Below are 12,543 nucleotides of genomic sequence, written 5' to 3' on the forward strand. Positions count from 1 at the left end.
CATGCAGGAGCCTGCAGGCGCTGCCTCGCTGCTGAGGGGCTGCCGCTTCCCAAGCCTTCCTGTTTTCCTCAGGTTCAACTTCCAGGATGAGACTCCCACAACCAACTTCGACACCTTCCCTGCTGCCATCCTCACTGTCTTCCAGGTAAGGCCCTTACTTTGCACGTTTGCAGACTGTCCGGCTCCCGTCTCCCCTGGGTGCTGGGAAGGCGGACTCTCCTGTCATTCCCTCCCTTGTTCCTCCACACGGCCCAGATCGCCGACCTTTCGGACACAGTGTTCCTCACATGAGGGAAGCACAGGCAGTCGGCAACGTGCAGATCTCCAGGTCCGGGGACCCCAGCCCCTATGGTGAAGAAAACTGGATTCTGTGGCAGCACCGTCGGGAGCAATTTAAGTTCCCTGGGGGCCCAGCTGGGCTTCAAGCCACCAGTTTATCTCTTGGCTCCTGAGACTTGCATGCATTTCTGTTTTTTATCCTCCGAGAACAAAAAACAAAACACTCCCTAAACTTCTCTCGCTACTATCTCAGATCCCATTGACCCCCTCAGTTCTCGTCTGTATCTGGAAAACTGCCCCCTCAGCTCCTTGGGAAGTGGGGGCTGGGGCCCCATTTCTCTACGACAGAGACTTTGTTGGCTCACGCAGCCTCTGCCCTCTTGGAGGGTTCCCTTTTGAGGACTTTCTTGGTTGGGTACTCTCCCCTTTCATAGGGTGTGGCCCCACAATCCTGCCCATGACTGGTCTTACTGATAGGAGAATGCCTTGCACTCCTGTCCCATGAAACATACTTGGATGCCATGTCTGAGACTGAACAGGATGGCGGCTGTTGTCTTGCCTGTGATGCCTCTTAGGGAGGCCCAACAGTCTGTGTTTGCTCCAGGCCAGGGGCTCAGCTTGGCTCCCTGGCTTCTGGGGCTGCTGGTCCTACTACCTTTGGTCAGGGCTGGAGCCTGCAACCTGTGTGAAGAGAGGGGCCCTTTCGGTCCCACTCTCTCAAAGGGAGGAAGTCTTGCCAGCAGACCATTCAGACCAAATTAGACGATTGGCTGAAAGAGGAGTTCTGTCCTAATTTGCACCACAGGCCTCCACGACGGTCCCCTTTCTCACATCTTCCCACTCACCCTCACCCTGCTAGGCTGGAGCCTATGGCCTGTCAGCTCCTAGTCACTGCCAGGCAGAGCTAACTCTTCTCCCAGAGGCGCATCTGCTTCAGGCCTGTCGGGGCCTTGCTGTTGTCATCTCTTCTTCCTCTCTGGTCTCATGTTTGAGTTTTTGCCTCTCCTCCTCTCCTCTGATTCCTTGAGTCGGGGGCACTTGTCAGCCTCCGACTGTCCTCCCTCTCTCTGACTTGAAAGCCTTGGCTGCTCACAGGCCAGTGACTTCCAGACTTTGGTCTCCCAGATGTTTTTTGAACTCTTAGTGGGTGACAGGACCTATGTCAGCCGCTGGGACAGAAGTGGATGGTCTCCAAGCCGCATGATGGGGAGGTCACAGGCCTGGAGCTGCCTGTGGAGTCCTGAATGTCAGGCAAGGGAAACTGGGAGGAGCGCATTTCCAGCAAAGCAGCCAAAATGTGAGGAGTGTCTGGGGTGGCAAAAAGGTGGCGGGGGTGGGACAGGAAACTCCAGGTGTGGGGGGGCCAGGCTGAGGCTTTGCCCTGTAGAAGCTGTTGCAGGGAGGGGCTCCATGCCAGGAGGGTTGCGCGGCACATGACCACAGCCATGCTTTGCTGTGTTTGTTACAAGAAAGACCTGAGTGTGATGAGGAAGAGAAGTCCAAGTTGGGAGGAAAGTGGGCTTTTCTGATCAGATAATGCTCTGATTCAGACATTACATGCCCCTTGCTCTAAACACAGCAGTAAGATAAAAAAAATACACTTAGAAATTAAGAGGACCTAGACAAGTAAAAACAAAATCTCTGAGGAATAGAAATGGAATAGAACATACAGTGGTGAGAGACAGCAGAGTCTCCGGCACCAGCACACGGCCTGAGAACGGCAGATGGGCTTGGGAGTCTGAGTCCCATGGCAGCAGAAGTGTGCAGGTGTGGCTCAGCCCCCTCTAAGCACTGGGGGAGGTGCCTAGGCCCTTTGGAGGAGGCTGAGGAGGGGTGAGGGCTTGTTCAGCTGGAGGAGACCAGGAAGGCTGCAGGGCAGAGCCGACTGGTGGCTAGGCCTGTAATTCCCACAGGTGAATCTGGACCAGGGTCCTGAGATCCCAGGGTGGGAGCCCCTGCTTCTGAATGAGGTTGGGAGTAGGGCAGGGAGGGCATGTGAGGGGGAAGAAAGCAGCTTCAGCTGTGCTCATGGTGGATGTGCAAACTGAGGGCTGGGAACAGTCAGCATCCCAGACAGTGCCAGCAGCATCTACAGTCAGAAGGCGTAATCACTCCCAAAGAAAAAGAAATGACAGAACAAACACAGATGACTTTAAACTGAATATGCCTAACATCCTCCAAGGGGTAAAGGGAGAACCAGTTAAACACAAAATTATGTAAAAAGGCACCTAAGAACAAAGAAAAGACCTAATCAAATCCTAGAAATGAAATATATAGCTATTTACATTTTAGAAGTAGAGTGAACTGTACACTGGACATGATCAGAGACAGCATGGGTGAGCTGGAGGATGCTGCGAGACTGAGCCAGCTGGGCGTGGAGATGAGGTCATGAGGCTTCCTGGAGAGAAGGAAGTGAGGGTGGGCTGGAGTGGAGGTGCCCATGTGAGGTGCGAAAGAGAGGGAGGCCAGTGCCCCTCTTGAGGGAGTCCTGGAGAATGTGTGCTCAGGTGGCCAAGCAAGATAAACAGATAATTCCAGACCTAGACAAATTGTGATCTCAAGAAAATCTTAAATGCTGCCCTAGAAAAACAGATTTCCTAAAAAAAAAAAAAAAAAAAAAGTCTGATGGCCGACGTCGTACGAGCACGGATACCAGAGTGTCGTGGAGAAGTAACGGAACCATTGGGGTGCAGTCACTATTTGCCAAAAATTCTGAATCCAGAGAGCTGTGGTTTAAGTGTGAGGGCAGAGCTAAAGATACTTTCAGAAACAAATAGGAATGAATTACCACCCCCCCACCCAGATCATTTGAAAGCACTACAAAGGCTTATACATTTAGTAAAGTGGATGATTTAGAATAAAAAATACTAATGTATTTTTCCACTTACCCAAGAAGAAATTAACTGAAGAAAAAACAGGAAATGGAACCATTTCAGAAATTGAATAATTAGATCAGGATTGGATTAAGATGGCAGATAGGAGGCAGGACTAGCTTGTAGCTCCTGCTCGGACAGACAGAGCAGCGTGTGGAGACTCACATCATGAACTTTTGCTCCAAGAACTACCACAGGAACATAAGAAAGCCAAGAGAATCCACGGACCCTTTGAAGGAATTATATCACCTCTGCAGACCACCCGAGAGGTCAAAAAACTGAGTCTGCTTGCTTTCTCAGTGTGGAGGCTGATGGTCTGGGGCAAGCTCTCAGCTCTGGGCACTGGCTGCCTGGAAATAGACTCAGTGCTGTTGGGGATGGGAATGGTAGGAGTGAGACCGGCCTTTTGGACTGTGGGCTGCGTGGGAGTGGGGTGAGGCCTGTGACTGCTGGCTTTCTCCCATTTTCCTGGCGACCTGTATGACTAACGGCCTTAATATTCCTGGAAACATAACCCCATTGTACTGAGAACCACATCCCCACCCCTCACAGCAGCCACAGCAAGCCCCGCCCAAGGAGAGTCGGAGCTCAGACACCCTATTCCTGCCCCCACCTGGTGGTCTTTCTCTACCCATCCTGATGGCCAAAGACAAAGGTTATAATCTCCTGAGGGCACTGTGGTCCTGCTCACCCCTGAGAAATCTGAATACTTAATTAGACTACCTTAGGGCAAATTTGCATCCTTTCTACAGTACCTCGGCTGATGCTCTCTTGAAAGCGCCACCTCCTGGCTGGAGGCCAGCCAATATAAAACCAGCACACTAAACAAAAATACAACCAAGGACTCTCACAGAGTCCATTTCACTCCCCTGCTACCCCCACTAGAGCAGGTGCTGGTAACTGCAGCTGAAAGACCTGAAGATGGATCACATCACAAGACCCTTCACAGACACTCCCTAGTACCAGCCTGAAGCCTGGTAGCTCCACTGGGTGGGTAGACCCACAAGAGCAAAAACAGTCAGTCATTGCAGTTTGGCTGTCAGGAAGCCCCATTCCTAGGGGTAGGGGGAGAACACCACATCAAGGGAGCACCCCCATGGGATAAGAGAATATGAACAAAGGCCCTTGAGTCCCAGATCTTCCCTCTGGTTCCAAATGAGAAGGAACCAGGAAAATCTGGTAATATGACAAAACAAGGTTCTTAAACACCCCCAGAGGATCACACCAGCTCACCAGCAATGGATCCAAACCCAAAATGAAATCTCTGAATTGCAGGAAAAAGAATTCTGAAGGTCCATTATTAAGCTAATCAAGGAGGTACTAGAGAAAGGTGAAATTCAACTTAAAGAAAAAACATGATACAGGTTATGAAAGGAAAATTCTTCAGTGAAATAGCATAAAAAAATCACAATTTTTGGAAATCAAGGACACACTTAGAGAAACGCAAAATGCACTGGAAAGTTTCAGCAATAGAATTGAACAAGCTGAAGAAAGAACTCAGAGCTCAAAGCAAAGGCTTTTGAATTAACCCTATCCATCGAAGATAGAAGAATTTCAAAAAATGAAGCCTCCAAGAAGTATGGGACTAAGTTAAGTGTCCAAACCTAAGAATAATTGGTGTACTTGAGGAGGAAGAGAAATCTAAAAGTTAGGAAAACATATTGAGTGAGTAATTGAGGAAAACTTCCCTAGCCTTGCTAGAGATTTAGACATCCAAATACAAGAACTCAAAAGACACCTGGGATATTCATTGCAAAAATTCATTGCAGAAAAATTCATCACCTGGGCACATAGTTATCAGATTATCTGAAGTCATGATGAAGGAAAATCTTAAGAGCTGTGAGGCATAAACATCAGGTAACCTATAAAGGAAAACCTATGAAATTAACAGAAGATTTCTCAACAGAAACCCTACAAGCCAGAAGAGATCGATTAGAGTCCTATCTTTAGTCTCCTTAAACAAAACATTTTTCAGCCAAGAATTTTGTGTCCAGTGAAATTAAACCTCATAAATGAAGGAATGATACAGTCTTTTACAGACAAACAAATGCTGAGAGAATTCACCACTACCAAGCCAGCACTATAAGAACTGCTAAAAGAAGCTCTAAGTCTTGAAAAATATATTTGAAGTACACAAAAATAGAACCTCCTTAAGGCATAAATCCAGCAGGACCTATATAACAATAACAATGAAAAAACACCATGGTATTCGGGCAACAAATAGCACAATGAATAAGATAGTATCTCACATCTCAATATTAATGTTGAATGCAAATGACCTAAATGCTCCACTTAAAAGATACAGAATGGCAGAATGGATAAGAATTCACCAACCATGTTTCTGCTGTCTTCAGGAGACTCACCTAACACATAAGGACTTATGTAAACTTAAAGTAAAAGGGTGGAAAAATATTTCATGTGCAAATGAAGACTAAAGCAAGCAGGAATAGCCATTCTTTCATCAGACAAAACAGACTTTAAAGCAACAGCAGTTAAAAAAGACTAAGAGGGACATTATATAATGATAAAAAACCTTGTCCAACAGGAAAATATCATAATCCGCAATATATATATACCTAACACTGAAGCTCTAACATTTATAAAACAATTACTACTAGACCTAGGAAATGAGGTAGACAGCAACACAGTAATAGTGGGGGACTTTGATACTCCACTGACAGCACTAGACAGGTCATTGAGACAGTCAACAGTTAAGGAATGAACTTAAACTATACCCTACAACAAATGGACTTAACAGAGCATTCTACCCAACAACTGCAGAACATGCATTCTATTCATCAGTACATGGAACATTCTCCAAGATGGACCATATGATAGGCCACAAAACAAGTCTTAGGAAATTTTAAAAAAATCTAAACGATATCAAGTACTCTCTCAGACCACAGTGGAATAGAATTGGAAATCAACTCCAAAGGCATCCACAAAACCATGCAAATACATGGAAATTAAACAACCTGCTCCTGTTTGATTATTGGGTCAACAATGAAATCAAGATGGAAATTTAAAAAAATCTTTAAACTGAACGATAATAGTGACACAACCTATCAAAACCTCTGGGATACAGCAAAGGCAGTGCTAAGAGGAAAGTTCATAGCCTTAAATGCCTGCATCGGAAAGACTGAAAGAGCACAAATAGACAGTCTAAGGTCATGTCTCACACAACTGAAGAAACAAGAACAATCCAAACTGAAACCCACCAGAAGAAGAGAAGTAATGAAAATCAGAGCAGAACTAAGTGAAATTGAAACAAAAAAGTTACAAAAGATAAATTGAACAAAAAGCTGATTATTTGAAAAGATAAATAAAATTGATAGACCATTAGCAAGATTAACCAATAAAATAAGAGAGAAGATCCAAATATAAGCTCAATTAGAAATGAAATGGGAGATATTACTACTGATAACACAGAAATATAAAAGATTATTCAAAGCTACTATGAACACCTTTATGCACATAAACTAGAAAACCTAGAGGAGATGGATAAACTCCTGAAAAGATACAACCATCCTAACTTAAATCAGGGAGAATTAGATACCCTGAACAGACCAGTAATGAGTAGTGAGATTGAAATGGTAATAAAAAAATTAAGAAAAAAATAAAGTCCAGGACCAGATGGATTCACACCAGAATTCTATCAGACATTCAAAGAAGAATCGGTACCAATCCTATCGACACTATTCCATGAGGTAGAGAAAGAGGGAATTCTCCCTAACTCATTCTATGAGTCAATATCACCCTACTACCAAAACCAGGGAAGGACATAACCAAAAAAGAAAACTACAGACCAGTATCCCTGATGAACATAGATGCAGAAATCCTCAACAAAATACTAGCTACCGAATCTGACAGCATATCAAAAAGATAATCCACCGCGATCATGTGGGTTTCATACCAGGAATGCAGGGATGGTTAAACATATGTAAGTCAATAAATGTGATAACACCACATAAACAGAATTAAAAACCAAAATCACATGATCATCTCAATAGATGCAGAAAAAGCATTCAGCAAAATGCAGCATCGCTTTATGATTAAGCCCTCAGCAAAATCAGCATACACGAGACATACCTTAATGTAATAAAAGCCGCCTGTGACAAACCCACAGCCAACATAATACTGAACCAGGAAAAGTTTGAAAGCATTCCCCCAAGAACTGGAATAAGACAAGGATGCCCACTCTCACCACTCCTCTTCAGCATAGTACTGGAAGTCCTAGCCGGAGCAATCAGACAAGAGAAAGAAAGAAAGGGCATCCAAGTCGGTAAATAGGAAGTCAAACTGTCACTGTTTGTTTGCCAATGATAGGATTATTTATGTTGAAAACCCCAAAGACTTTTCCAAAAAGCTCCTAGAACTGATAAAATAATTCAGCAAGGTTTCAGGATACAAAATTTAATGTACACAAATCAGTAACTCTTTTGCTCTTTTATACATTAACAGCAATCAAGCCGAGAATCAAATAGAGAACTCAACGCCGTTTACAGGAGCTGCAAAAAATAAAATAAATACTTAGGAATATTGCTAACCAAGGAGATGAAAGACCTCTACAAGGAAGATAACAAAATACTGCTGAAAGAAATCATAGACAACACAAACAAATGGAAACACATCCCATGCTCATGTATGGGTAGAATCAATATTGTGAAAATGACCATACTGCCAAAAGCAATCTACAAATTCAATGCAATTCCCGTCAAAATGCTACCATCATTCTTCACAGAACTAGAAAAAACAATCCTAAAATTCAGATGGAACCAACAAAGAGCCTGCATAGCCAAAGCAAGACTAAGCACAAAAGGCCAGGTGCAGTGGCTCATGCCTGTAATCCCAGCGCTTTGGGAGGCCAAGGCAGGCAGATTACCTGAGGTCAGGAGTTTGAGACCAGCCTGACCAACATGGTAAAACCCCATCCCTATTTTAAAAAATACACAAATTAGCCAGATGTGGTGGCTTGTGCCTGTAATCCCAGCTACTTGGGAGGCTGAGGCAGAAGAATCATTTAAACTCAGGAGGCGGAAGTTGCAGCGAGCCAAGATTGCACCATCCATTGCACTCCAGTCACCCATGACAAGAGTGAGACTCCATCTGAAAAACAAAACAAAACAAAACAAAACAAAAACAAAAAAAGCAAGACTAAGCAAAAAGAACAAAGCTAGAGGCATCACATTACCCAACTTCAAGCTACGATATAAGGTCATAGTCACCAAAACACCTTGGTACTGGTATAAAAATAGGTAGATAGACCAATGGAACAGAATAGAGAACCCAGAAATCAATCCAAATACTTACAGCCAACTGATCTTCGACAAAGCAAACAAAAACATAAAGTGGGGAAAGGACACCCTATTCAACAAATGGTGCTGCAATAATTGGCAAGCCACATGTAGGAGAATGAAACTGGATCCTCATCTCTCACCTTATACAAAAATCAACTCAAGATAGGTCAAAGACTTCATCTAAGAGCCAAAACCGTAACAATTATAAAGATAACATCAGAAAAAAATCCTTCTAGACTTTGGCTGGGCAAAGACTTCTTGACAAAGAACCCGAAAGCAGATGCAACAAAAACAAAGATAAATAGATGAGACTGAATTAAACTAAAATGCTTCTGTACAGCAAAAAAAAATAAACAGGCAACCCACAAAGTGGGAGAAAATTTTCACAATCTGTACATCTGACGAAGGACTAACATCCAGAATCTACCAAGAACTCAAATTAGCAAGAAAAAAACAATCTCATTAAAAAGTGGGCTAAGGACATGAATAGAGAATTCTCAAAGAAGATACACAAAAACATATGGAAAAATGCTTAACATCATTAATGATCAGGGGAATGCAAATAAAAACCACAGTGAGATGCCACCTCACTCCTGCAAGAATGCCCGTAATAAAAAAATTGAAAAATAATAGATATTGGTGTGGATGTGGTGAAAAGGGAACAGTTTTACACTCTTGGTGAGAATGTAAATTAATACAACCACTATGGAAAACAATGTGGAGATTCCTTAAAGAACTAAAACTATATCTACCATTTGATCAGCAATCCCACTTCTAGATATTTACTCAGAGGAAAAGAAATCATTATATGAAAAAGAATACTTGCATATGCATGTTTATAGCGGCACAATTTGGCATTGCAAAAATACAGAACCAACCCAGATGCCTATTGGTCAATGAGTGGAAAATGTAGTGTATACCAATATAGTATAGAATACTACCCAGCAATAAAAAAGAGTGAAATAATGGCATTTGCAACAACCTGGATGGAATCAGAAACTACTGTTGTAAGTGAAGTAAGTCAGGAATGGAAACCCAAACATTGTATGTTCTCACTCATAAGCGGGAGCTGAGTTATGAGGATGCAAAAGCATGAGAATGATACAATGGACTTTAGGGACTTGGGGGAAAGGGTGGGAGGGGGACGAGGAATTAAAAAACTGCGGTGTATGCTGCTTGGGTGATGGGTGCACCAAAATTTCAGAGATCATCACTAAAGAACTTAGTCATATAACCAAACACCACCTGTTCTCCCAAAATCTATTGAAATAAATTTTTAAAAAATTTAATAATTAAAAATCTCTTACTCAAGTTACCAAATTCAGATAGTATGATGTGTGAATTCTGCTATTTAAGAAGTTATTCCAATTTTCTACAGACTCCTCCACAGAATATAAAAAGGGATAACTCACCACTCATTGTATGAAACTAGAATAACCTTGATAATGGAAAAAACTAAACAAGGACACTATCGGAAAAGAAAAATGGAGATCATTTCTACAAACCCAGAAGCAAAGCATCCGGGGGAAACCATCACTAATCAAATCTAGATATTCTTAAAAATTATTTTTATAATTGACTATAACTTTTCCTAGAAATGCAAGATAATTCAACATTAGAAAACCTATGAATGTAATTTGTCACACTAACAGATTAAGGTGGATACAAACCCTGTACGATCAGAGAAAGCACTGGAACTCTAGCACAAGCACAGTCAGCCAGAGGTGAGAGGAGCGGAGATGAGATTGCAGACGTTGCTGATGACTGAAACTGGGTGATGGGCACGTAGGGCTCATTGTACTCCACTCTGTGTATGCTTCAAATGTCCGTGATAATTTTTTTTTTTTTAAAGTAAGACCTAACACTCCTTCCAGATAAAAACACTTAGCAGATTACGTTAGTATCAGGGGTCTTAGCACAGTAGAACAAGAAAAAATGAAATAAAAATTCTCAGGATTGACAAGAAAGAAAAATGTCATTATTTACAAATGAAATATACACAGAAAACTCAGGTGCTGTCATTGCAGATGGTATCTATATAGAAAAACATGAAATTGGATTCCTACCTGGTACTAAGTATGAAAATCAGTTCTAGATAGATTAAAAGACAAATAATATAGCATGAAAGAACAAAGGATAAAAACAAGTAACTCACAGGAGAAGAAACTATGATCAATTTTACTGCAGTCAGGGAAATGCAAATTAAACCCTCAATGAAACAACTGTTTCCACCTGTCAGTTTAGCCAAAATTAAGAAATCTAACAAGATTTAGCGAAGTGGAGAAATTAGGGTTTCTTTATGCTGTTGGTGGGTTGGTAGAGCCACTTTGAAGAGTAATTCATTATATCCCGTCCACTGGAATTGGCACAAGCAGTTCCTGCCAGATACATGCCCTGGAAAGTTTCTTGCCCAAGTGCACAAGGAAACATGTAAAGCCATTCTAGCAGCATTATTTGTAATAACAAAAACCTGAAAATCACCTGCATGTTCACCATCAGGAAAATGGATAAGAGAAATGTGATCAGTTTGTGCAGAAGGGAAAATGAGTGCCCTAGAACTAAGTGTGTTTATAGCGTATGATGCTATTTAAGGATGAACGATGTGCAAAACAGTATCATATGCTGTTTATGATATGGATGTAATAAACATATAAATGCTTGCACAGGAATGATGAGCACCAAATTCAGGACATGGTTTTCCTGGTGGTGGGGTGGGAGTTGCTGGGAGGTGGGGAGAGGAAGAGGAATGAGACTGGGGAGTTCTGGCCACATTTTGATATTTTATTTCTTAAGCTGGGTAGTGGATACACAGAGGTTAGTTAAATTATTCATTGCATCTTTTGGAGTGTTTAAAATATTGTGCAATTAAAAAATAAGGGGATATGAAAAGATGAACTAATTAAACATTGACCAAAAGAAAGCCAGTGTAGGCCGGGCATAGTCGCTCATGCCTGTAATCCCAGCACTTTGGGAGGCCAAGGTGGGCGGATCACTTGAGGTCAGGAGTTCGAGACCCGCTGGCCTACATGGTGAAACACTGTCTTTACTAAAAATATGAAAAATTAGCTGGGTGTGGTGGTGCTGAGGTGGGAGAATCGCCTGAACCTGGGAGGCAGTGAGCTGAGATCACGCCACTACACTCCAGCCTGGGCGACAGAGCGAGACTCCGCCGTCTCAAGAAACAAAACAAAACAAAAGAAAGCTGATGTATTAATGTCAGCCAAAAGAGGTAAAAAGAGGATAGATGAGAATAAAGGGGCATATTACATGATGAACAGAGGACGCCGCCAGAAGGAACACACTGCAGGGCATGAACTTGCAGGACCTAACAACCTGGCCTCAGAACATTGACCAAAAACAGAATTACAAGGAGAAATAAAAACTTTACCATCTTGTAAGAGATTTATAACATGTCTCTGTCAAACTGAAGGATGAAACTGACAAAAGATTAGAAAGGATCTAAAAACATGAACCAGTTGTCACATACTGAACTGTACCCAACAGATAGCGAATAGAATATTCATTATTTGGGGCACAAGGAACATTTGCAGACGTTGACCGTTTGTTAGGTCACTCAAGAAACCTCAACAAGTGTTAATTACTGTCCAGCTGGGCGCAGTACCTCACACCTGTAATCCCAGCACTTTGGGAGGCCGAAGTGGGCAGATCACCTGAGGTCCGGAGTTCGAGACCAGCCTGGCGTGGTGAAACCAAAATGGTGAGACTCCATGTCTACTAAAAATACAAAATTTAGCCAGGCGTGGTGGTGGGTGCCTGTAATCCCAGCTACTCTAGAGGTTGAGGCAGGAGAATCACTTGAACCTGGGAGGTGGAGGTTGCAGTGAGCCAAGATCATGCTACTGTACTCCAGCTTGGGTTACAGAGTGAGACTCCAACTCAAAAAAAAAAAAAAAAAATTGCTATCCTGCAGAGCACAACTTTGTTATCATTTAGATAAACAGGCACCGTTAATAAAAAGTCATTTAATATCTTTCTCATATTTGTAAGTTGAAGGATTTGGGAGTAAAGAGGAAATCAGAAATCATGATGGCTATTACAGATTATTTAGAACTGAACAGTATCACAACTTGTGA

General features: G+C 42.4%; 1 protein-coding gene across 1 annotated transcript in view; it reads left to right on the forward strand.

Annotated features, from left to right (window-relative positions):
- CACNA1B (calcium channel, voltage-dependent, N type, alpha 1B subunit) overlaps positions 1-12,543 on the forward strand; it is a 296,162-nt gene that overhangs the window by 148,455 nt on the left and 135,164 nt on the right. The window contains exon 13 of the mRNA XM_011985186.1: positions 73-145. Coding sequence (XP_011840576.1) covers positions 73-145 — 73 coding nt within the window. The remainder of the gene's footprint in view (positions 1-72; positions 146-12,543) is intronic.

Source organism: Mandrillus leucophaeus, unplaced genomic scaffold, assembly GCF_000951045.1.
Source record: "Mandrillus leucophaeus isolate KB7577 unplaced genomic scaffold, Mleu.le_1.0 Scaffold28, whole genome shotgun sequence".
Taxonomy (NCBI): domain Eukaryota; kingdom Metazoa; phylum Chordata; class Mammalia; order Primates; family Cercopithecidae; genus Mandrillus; species Mandrillus leucophaeus.